The sequence below is a fragment of the Mobula birostris genome, chromosome 4 (assembly GCF_030028105.1).
Source record: "Mobula birostris isolate sMobBir1 chromosome 4, sMobBir1.hap1, whole genome shotgun sequence".
Taxonomy (NCBI): domain Eukaryota; kingdom Metazoa; phylum Chordata; class Chondrichthyes; order Myliobatiformes; family Myliobatidae; genus Mobula; species Mobula birostris.
Genome location: NC_092373.1, coordinates 130,705,786 through 130,719,859, shown reverse-complemented (window position 1 = coordinate 130,719,859; position 14,074 = coordinate 130,705,786). Strand labels below are relative to the sequence as shown.

The 14,074-nt window shown below is 41.5% G+C and overlaps 1 protein-coding gene across 2 annotated transcripts in view; it reads left to right on the top strand.

Annotated features, from left to right (window-relative positions):
• Positions 1-14,074, top strand: part of prmt9 (protein arginine methyltransferase 9) — an 83,862-nt gene that overhangs the window by 42,090 nt on the left and 27,698 nt on the right. For both annotated transcript variants that reach the window (XR_011885757.1, XM_072256038.1), the window contains exon 5: positions 9,977-10,079. Coding sequence is in view for 1 of the 2 variants with exons in the window: in XM_072256038.1 (XP_072112139.1) it covers positions 9,977-10,079 (103 nt within the window). In the remaining variant the exon portion in view is untranslated. The remainder of the gene's footprint in view (positions 1-9,976; positions 10,080-14,074) is intronic.

Genomic DNA, 14,074 nt, shown 5'->3' with positions numbered 1-14,074 from the left:
CATCTGCTTTTAATTTATGGGAGATGGAATACTGTGGGGAGAGTAACTTTCTTGTTTCTATATTTTCCTGGAACTAGTGCCTAATGGGAATAACTTCATTCATGCCCTTTGAATTGACCAAATTGTCAAATAGGATTATTCAGACAGAATTAATTGCAAATGCACATTGTATAGGCAGGTTAACAAACAGTCCAAAATAGTATTACTGTACATGTCTGAAAATATTTGTTAAGCAGTTATCCATCAGTTTGTAAGAGATTTTAGTTCTTGCATAGGATGCTTCATAAAAATAAAATGAGGTTTTCAACACATCTAATTCAGGCTTATTTCAAATGACAGAAGTGTAACATAATAGTGTTTAGTTCATTTTCTGCACTACAACCAACATAAATTGAACTGTGATGCCTTATGTTAAAAGTACATAATTTCCAGAAATTGTAGCTCACTTTCCTCTTGGAGCATTAAACAGTGTCTAGCTCTGGTGTCCAGTCAACTGACTGGATAAAAAAAATTCTGGAAATTGTAGAGAAAACTCCACTTTAAAAAAAAAATTAGTTTAAAAAAAATCTTGAATTGTGTCTTAAAAAATAATTAGCTTGTATATTTCCCAAAAATGACAGACTGCAGGGATTGTCATTGCCACATTATCGTGAGTGCAAGATGTTGAATTAATGTGAACAATATGGAGATGTGACAACATTCATCAGGGATGCATGAGAACAAAAAAAAATCGTAGGTGCAATACACAAAATGTTGGAGGAACTCAGCAGGTCAGACAGCATCTATGGAAATTAATTAGTCGACATTTCGGCCCAAAGCCCTTCTTCACTGCTGATGAAGGGTCTCAGCCCAAATTGTCGACTCTATTCCTAGATGCTGCCTGACCTGCTGAGTTCTTCTGGCATTTTGTGTGTGTTGCTCTGGATTTCCAGCACTTGTGGTATCTGTTGTGTTTGTGTCCTGCTAGATGCAATAGGCAAGACATTCATATCCCAATGGAAGCCCTTTGAGACTCATCTTTTTGCCAAATTGATGCATGGTTTTAACATCTTTATTTTTAATGCTGTCAATGAAAAACACAAGGTACATTTTTAAAATACAATTTGTGTCAGTAAATCTGAAACAAGGTGATCCACAGCAGGAAGTGCCTGGCCAATATCTCAATGGTTATCTAGTTACTCAAAATTGATCATTAGCACTAAAGTATGCAAAACTACTTGTATGCACAAATTATACAGAAGAAAGCAAACTCAAATGGGCCCATTTTCTAGGCACTAATTATTTACTTTGCAGCATTAGATAAATGTAATCAATATTTAGAGTATACGAATAAACACAAAGGATAATTAATGATAAAATGTGAAACATGCATTGTCTGGACATGACAACAGACGATGAGATGCATTTCTTTTACAACTTAAAGGTAAAAGTAAACTAATTATCTCATTTTTTTGTAATGAGAAGTCGGGAACTATCAACTAGCCTCATGTCCAGATGAGGTGCGGAACATTTTCCTGATGTTGGTGTTATACTAGAAATCTCATCAATTCTCAACAGTATCAATGCCTACTAAAACATTAAGAAATTCAATTTGCGAAGAAAATTTCTATGAAAATTTTTTCCACGCAAATTCTGAGAGAGCACATTTTATTTTATTGCTTTTTTTTTGGGTAATGTTTGTGAATTCTCTGAGGTTGGCTATATATATATATATATATATATCCTTTGCCAAAACTTTTGCAGTTAAAACACCTTATTTTAAAATATAAATGTTGCCCATAAAATTGTGCATTGAAGGAGCTAACAGAACAGGTGTATGTTGAATGTGTTGACCCTAAGCAAAAATCACTCAAAATATTTCAGTTACTTTTGTGGTATAAGTATAAGCTTGAAGAATAGCATGTCAATGAGAGTATTTGAGAGGTTAAAATGGCTTGATCTGATTCCAGGGCAGAGATTTGTCCAATGATTAAATTATGGTCCAACGAAATGCTACAAAGTAGGGACCATCAAAACAAATACTGTATTCTACAATTATACATCCAATTCCACTTTGGTGGAATTAAGAGACAATTAGGAATACAATATTTGAGACTATGGAAATCCAGTTAACTGAAAGTATGAAAGGTGATAGGCTAGCAAATACCTATAAAGGCATTTTGGTGTTGATTCTGTTGATGTAGTGTCAAAAAACTCTTAATTTTTTTATATAAAGCACGATTTTCAACTTTCAAAGTCATGCTAGTTCTTCATAATCAGACCTTGTCTATCCAAATGCTAGTAGATCCTGTCCTGATGAATTTCCTCCAGTAACTTCCCTAGTACTGATGTCAGGCTGACCGACATGTCCTAGTAAGGGTATGTCTTGTCCTTGCTACCCTCTTTAAACAACAGAACAATGTTAGCCACCTTCCAGTCTTAAGGAATTTCACCACTGGTTAATGGTGAAGTAAATATCTCCTCTAGGACCTTCGTAACTTTTTTCTAGCCCTCACAAAGTCTGAGGATGCACTTGGTCATGCCCTGGGAATTTAAACGGCTTAATGTACTGTGAGGCTGCAAGTACCTCCTCCCTAGTAATAAGAATGTCTTCCAAAACTTGTTTCCCTTGTCTCTTGAGCTACCATGATTTTCTCCTCAGCAAACAGTGAGGAGAAATAATAATTAAAAATCCATCCACTTCCTGTGGCTCAAGACATAGGTGGCCTTGCTGATTTGTAGGGGGATCTGCTCTCTCCCCAGCCACCACTTTTATACTTAATATAGCTATGGAACCTTACCTGATAGATCCATCTTGTACCAACTCTTTGACCTTCTGATTTCCTCCTTAACAGTATTCTGAATTTTTTTTATAGTCATGGAATTTGCTCAATCCTGACCTTCTAAACCCAATATATGTTTCCTATTTTCCTTGATCAGAACCTCAATATCCCTCGTTAGTCAAGAATATCTAAACTTGCCAGGTTTATCCTTCACACTAAAAAGAACATGCTGCTCCTAGGCGCTTTATAGAAAGAAAGATGGCGCCGGTAACTGGCGACTTTGCGCGTATTCTCCCGAGCAAACTGCCCCCTCCACTATCCTATACCCGAGAAACCCTTCTAAACCTCCGATCTAGCAAGATCAAGGTCAACAACACCCTGGCGAAGCTACTGACCCAGCTGGAGACCACCGCACCAGAATTGCTTCCTAAACTCCGGACTGCACCTGGACCCGACCAGTGAGGCCCAACACGTTCCCGGAGACCTGCGGTGTGCTACTGTGCCGGAGCACTTGGAGACGCGGCCCATTCCGACCAGCACCTCTCCGAAGCAGACGACCACACAGAAGTGACGGCGGAGACCTCAAGGTGCCCCAGATGCTTCCCCGGAGCGACCACTGTAAAGCCCGGTTGGTGGCCATCCACAGCTGCTGGAAGTGAGGCCTCCGCCGCCGACCTGGGAAATCGAGCCTGAGGCTTGGCTGGAGCAGAGACCTCCGCAACCGTGACTCGGCTTGAGGACTTGTTTCAGCCAGGAGCCTGGCCATCCGGGATTAAGTGTCGGCTTCGGGGCCTGACCCAATCAACAGCCCGGGCCCCCGGCAGCTGGAAGTGGCAGCGGAGTCTCCCCCGTTACTCGGCCCGACCCGGAGTGACCCGCCGATCGATCACCGCGGGATGCGTCCACCAACCTCAAGGAGCTGACAACAACACACTACATCGATGGAAACCTGGAAAGATGCACTATTTACTGAGGAAGTGTGGGAAAAGAGCCAGGCTGCTGGTCAGATTGAAGCTGAGGGGCTTTGGGGTCCCTGTGCCCCCCATCCTACCAGCTAATGTGCAAGCCATAGAGAACAAGGTGGATGATCTTAAAGGGAGACTCACCTACTGCAGGGAGATGCAGAACTGCTGTGTATTCTGTTTCACCGAGACCTGGCTCTCCCCTGCCATCCCCGACTGTGCCATCTGACTGGAGGGATTTTCGATCCATCAGATGGATTGCACGGCGTCTTCGGGCAAGATGAGGGGAGGTGGTGTCTGCCTACTAATCAACACTGCGTGGTGCTCGGACACAGTGGCACTGACAAGCTCCTGCAGCCTGGACCTGGAACACCTGTCGGTGAAGTGTGGTCCCTACTATCTGCCATGGGAATTCACCTCTGTCATACTGACAGCGGTCTACATTTCCCCCCCAGGCGGACGTGGAGTGTGCACTGAACATACTGTATGCCAATATCAGTGAACTTGAGACCAGGTATCCGGAGGCTTTGCTCATTACAGCTAGGGACTTTAACCAGGCCAACTTTGGAAAGGCGCTGTCAAAATTATACCAACATGTCTCCTGCCCCACTAGAGGCCCGAGTATACTTGACCACTGCTACACAGCAGTCAAGGATGCCTACCGTTCCGTCCCATGACCTCACTTCGGAAAATTGGACCATCAGGCCGTACTCCTCCTCCCAGCTTACAAACAGAAACTGAAGTGGGAGGTCACGGTGTCAAAAGTAGTGTCGTATTGGACGGAGGAAACGGATGAGGTCCTCCGTGACTGCTTTGAATCGGTGGACTGGTTAGTATTCAAGGACTCGGCAGCTAACCTTGATGAGTATGCCTCAGCTGTCACGGACTTTATTTGGAAATGCACGGAGGACTGTGTGTCTGACAAGATGATCCGGGTATTGCCTAACCAGAGACCTTTGATGAATTATGAGGTCAAGTCCCTTTTAAAGGCTAGAGCTGCGGCTTTTAGGTCCGGGGATACCAGTCGCTACACGGAATCCAGGCGTGAACTCCGGAAAGCCATTAGGGGCGCCAAGAGGCAATATCGAGCCGAGTTGGAAGCCCATGCTAACCAGAGGGATGCCAGTAGACTATGGCAGGGTCTAAATGAGATCACTGGGTACAAAGAAAAGGCTGGGAATATCTTAACATATTCTATGCAAGATTTGAACAGAAGAGGAGCGTCCCGCTCCCTCCAGATGAACCGGACCTGGTGGCATCAAGATTCATCATCACCGAGGAGGACATTAGAAGGGCCTTCCTGAAGATAAATCCAAGGAAGGCAACGGGCCCAGATGGCGTCCCAGTACGGGTTCTCAGGGCCTGTGCAAGCGAGCTAGCTGGAGTGTTTGCTGACATCTTCAACTGCTCCTTGCTTCAGTCTAAGATCCCCTCGTGTTTTAAGAAGGCAATGATAATCCTAGTGCGGAAGAAGAGCAAGGTGGCATGCCTGAATGACTATCGACCTGTGGCTCTGACATCAATTGCTATGAAGTGCTTCGAGAGATTGGTTATGGCACACATCAACCACAGCCCACCGGTCAACCTCGGCGCTTTGCAATTCGCCTACTGGAACAACAGGTCAACGGCAGATGCCATCTCTCTGGCCCTACGTTCCTCCTTAGAATACCTGGAGAATAAAGACACATATGTAAGGCTCCTTTTCATTGACTACAGCTCTGCCGTTAATACCATCATTCCAAATAAACTGATTCCTAAGCTCTGGAACCTGGGCCTTAGCACTCAGATCTGCAGCTGGATCTTCAACTTCCTCACAGACAGGACCCAGGCTGTAATAATAGGGGACAAGCCCTCCTCTGCAATCACTCTGAGCACAGGTGCCCCACAAGGCTGTGTACTCAGCCCCCTGCTGTACTCACTGTACACCCATGATTGTGTAGCCAAGTTTCCATCAAGCTCAATATATAAGTTTGCTGATGACACAACAATTGTAGGCCGTATCTTGGGTAATGGTGAGTTTGAGTACAGAGAGGAAGTTAAGAACCTGGTGGCATGGTGTGAAGACAATAACCTATCCCTCAACGTCAGCAAGACGAAGGAATTGATTGTTGATTTCAGAAGGAGTAGCAGACTGCGTGACCCAATTTACATCGGTGGTGCGCAAGTGGAACAGGTCAAAAGCTTTAAGTTCCTCGGGGTCAATATCAAAAATGACCTGACTTGCTCCAACCAAGCAGAGTTCACTGCCAAGAAGGCCCACCAGTGCCTTTACTTCCTGAGAAAACTAAAGAAATGTGGCCTGTCCCCTAAAACCCTCACTGATTTTTATAGCTGCACTGTAGAAAGCATTCTTCTAGGGTGCATCACAACCTGGTATGGAAGTTGCCCTGTCCAAGACCGAAAGAAGCTGCAGAAGATCATGAACATGGCGCAGCACATCACACAAACCAATCTTCTGTCCGTGGACTCACTTTACACTGCACACTGTCAGAGCAGTGCTGTCAGGATAATCAAGGACACGACCCACCCAGCCAACACACTTTTCGTCACTCTTCCCTCCGGGAGAAGGCTCAGGAGCTTGAAGAATCGTACAGCCAGATTTGGGAACAGCTTCTTTCCAACTGTGATAAGACTGCTGAACGGATCCTGACCCAGATCTGGGCCGTACCCTCCAAATATCTGGACCTGCCTCTCGTTTTTTTTTGCACTACCTCACTTTCCATTTTTCTATTTTCTATTTATGATTTATAATTCAAATTTTTAATATTTACTATTTTTTCCTATTTTTAATATTTTTAATATTTAGTATATGTAACCCAGAGAGCAGGAAGCGCAGAATCAAATATCGCTGTGATGATTGTACGTTCTAGTGTCAATTGTTTGACGACAATAAAGTATAATATCACACTTTTAAAGGCCTCTTACTTGTTCATTCCTTTCCCTTCAAAGAGTCTCACTGAATCGATTTCTGCCAGATCCTGTTTAATTACCCTGAAATTAGCTTTGCTTTAGTTTAGGATATTTGCCTTTGGACCTGATCTATTCTTTTGTTGTTCAGACGTTAAGTTCAGTCTGACTCTTTGTGACCTCACAGACTCCTGCACACCAGGCCTTCTTGTTGGAAACTGCCTCTCTAAGGTCCCCCAAGGTCACACGCATTGTCTGAGTGATATTATCTATCCATCGTAGCCTCTGTTGTTCTCTCCTTCTTTTACCTTCTGTTTTACCTAATATGAGAGTCTTCTCCAAGGAATCCTGTCTTCTCATGATGTGGCCAAAATGTTTGAGCTTTTGTCTCATAATCAAGCCTTGTAGTGAGTAGTCCGGCTGTATTTCTTCAAGTATTGACTTGTTGGATCTTCTTGCTGTCCAGTGAACTCTTAACACTGTCTTCCAGCATCCAAGTTCAAAGGCGCCGATTCTTCTGTATCCAGCCTTACTAATAGTCCAGTTCTCACAGCCATACATCCATTACCACCTCTGCTTGGTTGGAGCAGGTCAGGTCATTTGTGATATTGACCCCGAGGAACTTAAAACTAATAGATTTATGGTCACTGACGCCAAAGTTCTCCTTGATTGTCACTTTCCATTACTTGCTCTACTGTATTCTCTAAGAAGATGTCCAGTATTGCACTATCCTGAGTAGAGACCTCTATATATAGACTCAGGAAACTTTACAGAATGCATTTCACAAATTCCAGCCTACCCAGGCTCTTAACGCTCTGGGTGGTCTAGTCAATTCCAAGGAAATTAAAATCTCCCACTTAAACAAATTGATTATTCTTACAATTATGAGCAGTTTCTCTACAACTGTACTATTCAAGTTCTAGCTGACTTTTTTGGGGGGAAGGTTGAGTTCTATAATATGGCCCCACAAGAGTGACCTTCCCTTTGAAAAATTAGACATATTTGGAAACAAGATATGCATCCAAGCTTTGAAAGATCTTCATTTTGCCAGAATGTGAAAATAGTCTGCATTGATGGGGAGATTTTGATGTGCTTGATTGGAATTGTATGTAGAGTCTGATTTTTTAAAATTGTTGAACGTACTTATTCAAAGTGTAATTTAAGAAAACAGTTAATGCAGTCTGTTTTGCAGTTAAGAGAAGCAGCGTATGTAATCAGCAAGAATGCTTATCAGGATGTGACTAACATAGCATTTTTGTGTGTTGTTTCAGGACATTTCACTTAAGCCTGACATAAATATTGAGTTGCTTGGTTAACTTTTTAAAAATCATTTTCATCATTGTCATTGCTCCAAATTGGAGCTCCATACGGCATTTCATTCCAGCATTCCAGTGCTGGCATTAATGAATACTGTCTTAATGCAGAGGAAAGAAGGGAATGTGTCAGTTCTTTTAAATGCATGTGACTCATAGTTTTCTTTTAAGTTCCTTAATGTCTGCAAACATTTATTGCTGAAAGCTCTACAAAAAGTAGTGGATTCGGCCCAGGACGTCATGGGTAAAGCCCTCCCAACCATTGAGTACATCTATATGAAATGCTGTTATAGGAAAGCAGCATCCATCATCAGAGATCCTCATCACCCAGGCTATGATCTTTTCTTGCTACTGCCATCAGGTAGAAGATACAAGAGGCTCAGGACTCACACCACTGTATTCAAGACCAATTATTACTCCTCAACAATCAGGCTCTTGAACAAAAGGAGATAACTACACTTCCTATTTCTGGTGATCGCACAACTGATGGTCTCTCTTTAAGGATCTTTATTTTGTTATTTCATGCTCATTATTTATTGCTATTTATTTATATTTGCATTTGCACAGTTTATTGTCTTCTACACTCTGGTTTATCTTTTGTTAATCTTATTATAGTTACTAGTCTATAGATTTGCTGAGTATGCCTACAGGAAAATGAATCTCTGGGTTGTAGATGGTGACATATATGTGGCTTGATAATAACATTTACTTTGAACTTTTGATTTAATTTGAATTTTTAGTTTTATTTTCAAAGTAATATTTCATCCTGATGAAGGGTCTCGGCCCATAACGTCGACTGTACTCTTTTTCCATAGATGCTACCTGGCCTGCTGAACTCCTCCCATATTTTTTGTGTATTGCTTGGACTTCTATCATCTGCAGATTTTCTCTTGTTTGTTGTTTTCTTTGTTAACTGTAATACTCCTGAGTCTTTTTCTCTGTTCTCTGTTTCCTACTATGTATTAATAATGTAATTTTTAGTGTTTTACACAAGTTCTTCACATTATTATTTTTCTCCACACCCTCGTCTAAAACTTCAATATAATGTTAAAGTCTAAAATCAGATGAAATATATAAAGATATTTGTAGTTTGCTTGTTATGTTTCAAATAAGGTAAATAGCATAGTGATTAGTACAATGCTTTACAATACTGGTGACCAGGATTCAATTCCCACCACTGCCTGTAAGAGTTTGCACATTCTCCCTGTGACCGCGTGGGTTTCTTCCAGCTGCCCCACTTTCCTCCCACATTCCAAGTACATAGTGGTTGGTAGGTTAATTGGTCATTGTAAACTGTCTCGTGATTAGGCCAGGATTGAACTGGGGGATTGCTGGGTGGTGCGGCTTGAAGGGCCGGAAGGGCCTACTCCGTGTTGTATGTCAGTAAATAAGTGAAATGATTTCACTACTTCAACAAGTTCGGAACTATGAACAATTTGAAGGTATTGACAATCATCTTGAATGTTATAATGAAAATGAAGATTTGGAGAATGCAATCAATGAAAGTAGACCATTATCTGCACTAGATGTCTGCACTGATTTTGTTCATTTACAGTCAAAAGAACATGGTAGTGTACACTGGATGAATTTGTCCATCAATAAATTAAGAAGCAATACACAGTATTATAGTAGTTTAGTGATATTTGTGGTATTCTAATTTGTTCTGTACTTTAATTAAATACATAATTTGTTACCTGGTTCGTCTTTTTTATTCCTTTTTAACTAATTCCATGAAATGTCAGCTAATTGGGGCAGCCACTTAATTGGGCCAAAATGTACTGGTCCTGATGTGTTCCAATTAACTGGAATTCATTGTAAACTTTCAAAATACCTGACCATAGAAAAAGTGATTTCAGTGTAGCAACGCTGTCAAGCATGTCATGAGTTGATCAATCAAAGTGTTTGTACCCAGACCTGCAAATTATATTAATTTAATGTAGTCATAGGCTGGAATAAAGTGTGACTTTATATCATCTTATGATTGACTCTTCTAACTTTTGAATAAGTTTAGAGCTTTCAATTTTGTCCTCAGGGTATCGCTTGTTGTCACGGAGACTGTGGATGCCGGACTGTTTGGTGAAGGAATCGTAGAGAGTTTGATACATGCATGGAAATACCTTCTTCTGCCGCCAATGGTATGTATTTTACATAAATGTGACCATCTAATATTTGACCACTAGAATTAGAATGCCAGTATCACGATCAGTCTCCTGTATGTTTACTTTTTTTCCCAGTTACAGGTGTTCCCCGCTTTTCGAACGTTTGCTTTACGAAACCTCACTGTTACGAAAGACCTACATTAGTTACCTGTTTTCGCTAACAGAAGGTGTTTTCACTGTTACGAAAAAAGGCAGCGCGCGGAAAAAGCAGCGCGCGAAAAAAAGTAGCATGCGCCCTGAGCAGCCGCTCCTCCCCCGGATTTGGAACGGCATTCTTGCCGGCATTGCTTAAATACGTGCCTGTGAGCAGCCATTAGCAAGATGAGTTCTAAGGTATCAGAAAAGCTGGAAAGAGCTCAAAAGGGTGTTACACTTAGCGTAAAACTAGACATAATTAAGCATTTCGATCGTGGTGAACAAAGTAAAGACACAGTGAGTTTGGCTTGTGGAAGTTGACGAAGATGATGTTGAAGAGGTTTTGGCATCCCATGACCAAGAACTGATAGATGAAGAGCTGATGCAATTGGAAGAGGAAAGGATAACAATCGAAATCGAATGCAGTAGCGAGCGGACCGAAAGTGAAGTCGTCCAGGAACTGAATGTGAAGCAACTGCGTGAGATTTTCACTGCAATGACTTTAATTTTGAAAGGGTACATCGGTTTAGGGCATATTTGCAGGATGGTTTGAGTGCTTACAAAGAACTGTATGATCTAAAAATGCGCGAGGCTAAGCAGTCAAGCATACTGTCGTTTTTCAAGCCTTCCACATCAGCTACAGCAGACGATGAACCTCGACGTTTGACATCAAGGCAGGCAGACATAGAAGAAGATGACCTGCCTGCCCTGATGGAAACAGACGACACCTCAGTGTCCCACCACCCCAACCCCTGGGCCGCGGACAGATACCGATCTGCGAAGAATGCAGTGGTAGCCGGGACGCACCCAGCACATCTTTAAGAAAAAAAGCCAAAATAAACAAGCTAATTAATTGTGCCGCCCGGCACGTAAATGTCGGCCCAGATCAGAGGCGATTGCCAATTGCATCGCCTCTGATCTGGGCCGACATTTACATGCCTGGCGGCACCTAATTAATTAGCTTGTTTGTTTGGGCTTTTTTCCTAAAGATCTGCTGGGTACATCCTGGCTACCGCTGTACCCCTGCATGCTTCGCGGATCGGTATCGGTTGAAGGTCTGAAAGGTGGGGGCCACTGCACCACCCCAACCTCCGACAACTGAGTCTAACACACCATCATCAGTGTGCTCAGCGCTGTGTTCCCAATTCCGGTAAGTGATACTACACTGTACATACATTATTTCTACTTTATATTGGCTATGTATTTTTACGTGTTATTTGGTATGATTTGGCAGCTTCATAGCTTAAAGGTTACTGGAGCGTGCTTGCGCCGTGTCTTTGCCGAGAGTGCTTGTGTGAGATTTTCGCTACGGAGAACAGTGCGGCAATGATTGTGGAAAAGTATGTCTACTTTATATAGGCTGTGTATTCATCATATTCCTGCTTTTACTATATGTTAGTGTTATTTTAGGTTTTATGTGTTATTTGGCATGATTTGGTAGGTTATTTTTGGGTCTGCGAACGCTCACAAATTTTTCCCATATAAATTAATGGTAATTGCTTCTTCGCTTTACGACATTCCAGCTTACGAACTGTTTCATAGGAACGCTCTACCTTCGGATGGCGGGGAAACCTGTATATACTTTGAATTCCGTATGGCTGAAAATAAAGGGGGTTGTCAAGCTTTTCTGATAAAGTAAATTCTTCGATCATATTTGTATAAATTTTACACAATTATGTGATGAGACATTTCTTTTCCATCATTCATTATACTGAGCACATCCATGCATTTGCTTACAACATTTACGTTATGTCAACATAGCATCAATTTTTTGTTCCCAAGTTTCCATCATTGCAATGTTTACAAGGCTTTCACATAGGGCCAATCTACTTGGTGTCCACTGGTGGAAAAAGAAAAGATAGATGCTTAACTTTATTTGTCATGTGCCCAATGAAACATCAAAATAGACCGTGCATTGTGTTGCTTATGTCAAAGCATTGTGTTGCTTATGTCAAAGCTAATCAGCAAGGATTGTGCTGGGCAGCCCACAAATGTCCCCATGCTTCCGGCGTTATCATGGCATGCCCACAACTATATGTCTTTGGAAAGAGGGAGAAAACTGGTGCACCCGGAGGAAACCACATGGTCAAAGGGAAAACATACAAACCCCTTGCAGGCAGAGTTGGGAACTGAACCTCAATTACTCATCACTGGTGTTGTAAAGTGATGTGCTAGCCACTACACTACTGTGCCGTCTAAGGAACCTAAACTGGGCTATACCCCATGGAACCATGCAAACACTGTTCTAAGCATTAACCTTCAGCATGTAATCCTGCACCCTGTAATGTGCTAGTCTGCAGCATTTGGTTATGGACTGCTGCTTGCACTGCAAGATTTTGGGTAGGCCATGTTGTCTTTTTTTAAGTTGATCTTCCTGTGCTGCAGTTGCCTCAGTATTCACCCTTGGGTGTAAAACAGAATCAGGTGTTTGCAGTTGTTCAGAATGAACTTGAAAATGACCACAGCACCCTCATGGTAAAGTCATATTTGTGAAAGAGATGGATGACAGTGTTAATTCCTGTCACAGTTACCTGACGGTATTATGCAGTAGTGCTGAGGCCCTGACTTGTTCTAGTTGAAATACAATAATGGCAGTCAATTTGCACACAACAATACAAAAGTTAAAAAAACCCAGCAGATCTTTGAAGTAGAAAATATTGGAAATACCGAAGCAGCAAGACAGGTAGCAGCTTTAGAGAGAAAACCAGAGTTAATATTTCATAGAGAACTGATGAAAGTTCATTGAGTTGAAAAATTAGCTGTGTTCCTTCTCAACTTATTCTGCCTGTTTATAACAGCAGTATATAGAAATTGTAAATCAGATGAAGCAAAACTAATCTACTTTGAGGTTGTCTACAAAATGAATCCATTTTTGGGATTATAAGCAGTAGTTCTTGCAGTTCTTCAAGTACTATTACTGAACCTCTTGTGTCCTTTAGAACATAATAATACACTGGACCATTGTGAGCAATCCGGAATTTTCTGTGCAGAGATTTAATCTTGCTGGTGTGCAGATTCTAACAGAATTCTGTCAGCAGGTGGCAGTAATCCCTTGAGCTGAGCTCTGTATTGTGAAATTAATTTTGCTTCTTGCTTCAATGTTCATAAAGGTTTTTGACACATTTTTAAATTAATATTTGAGTGCAAAGTAATTCTACAATTGCAAGATCCCGTAGACAACAGTGCCCCTATTTATTCAAGTAATCCCTTGTACTAATTGTGAAACCGGATTGTATTATGTTTTGACCATGATGGCTTTGATTTCTGATAAGTATGGTCATTAATGTGCAGTCCCATGCAAAGCAGATGAGCAGGATTCTGTTTGAAGCATGCACATTCTGGCCATTAAATTCAATAAAGCATTTTTAATATCGTGGAATTGTAAAGTTGCATTCAAGAATTTAATAAATGCTGCTACTGCATTATAGCAGCATAATATAACTTTTGCTTGGTTCTGTTTACGTTGTGTTTACCCTTGGAGAACAGTGGCAATGTCTATTGTTATGCAATACTGGGAAGTTGGGATGGCCATTACCATTTTCATCTAACTACTGTTAGACATTAATCATCTGAACTTGCAAATTGACTTCCAATAGCTGTTGCAATTTAAGTGTGTTGCATTCTATCAAATAGTATTGAATTATGGTGCAGGTGATTCCCAACTTGGAAACTAGAATATAGAACATCTTGTGGCTGACACATGAAATTGTGTACAGCCATGGAAAAGATCACAAACTGTACCAATTTCATGTGATGGATGTCACACCCTTGTATTTGGCAATGAGATCTGCACACAATAATCTGGTTGTGGCCCAGATATTGATTTATATAGTTGT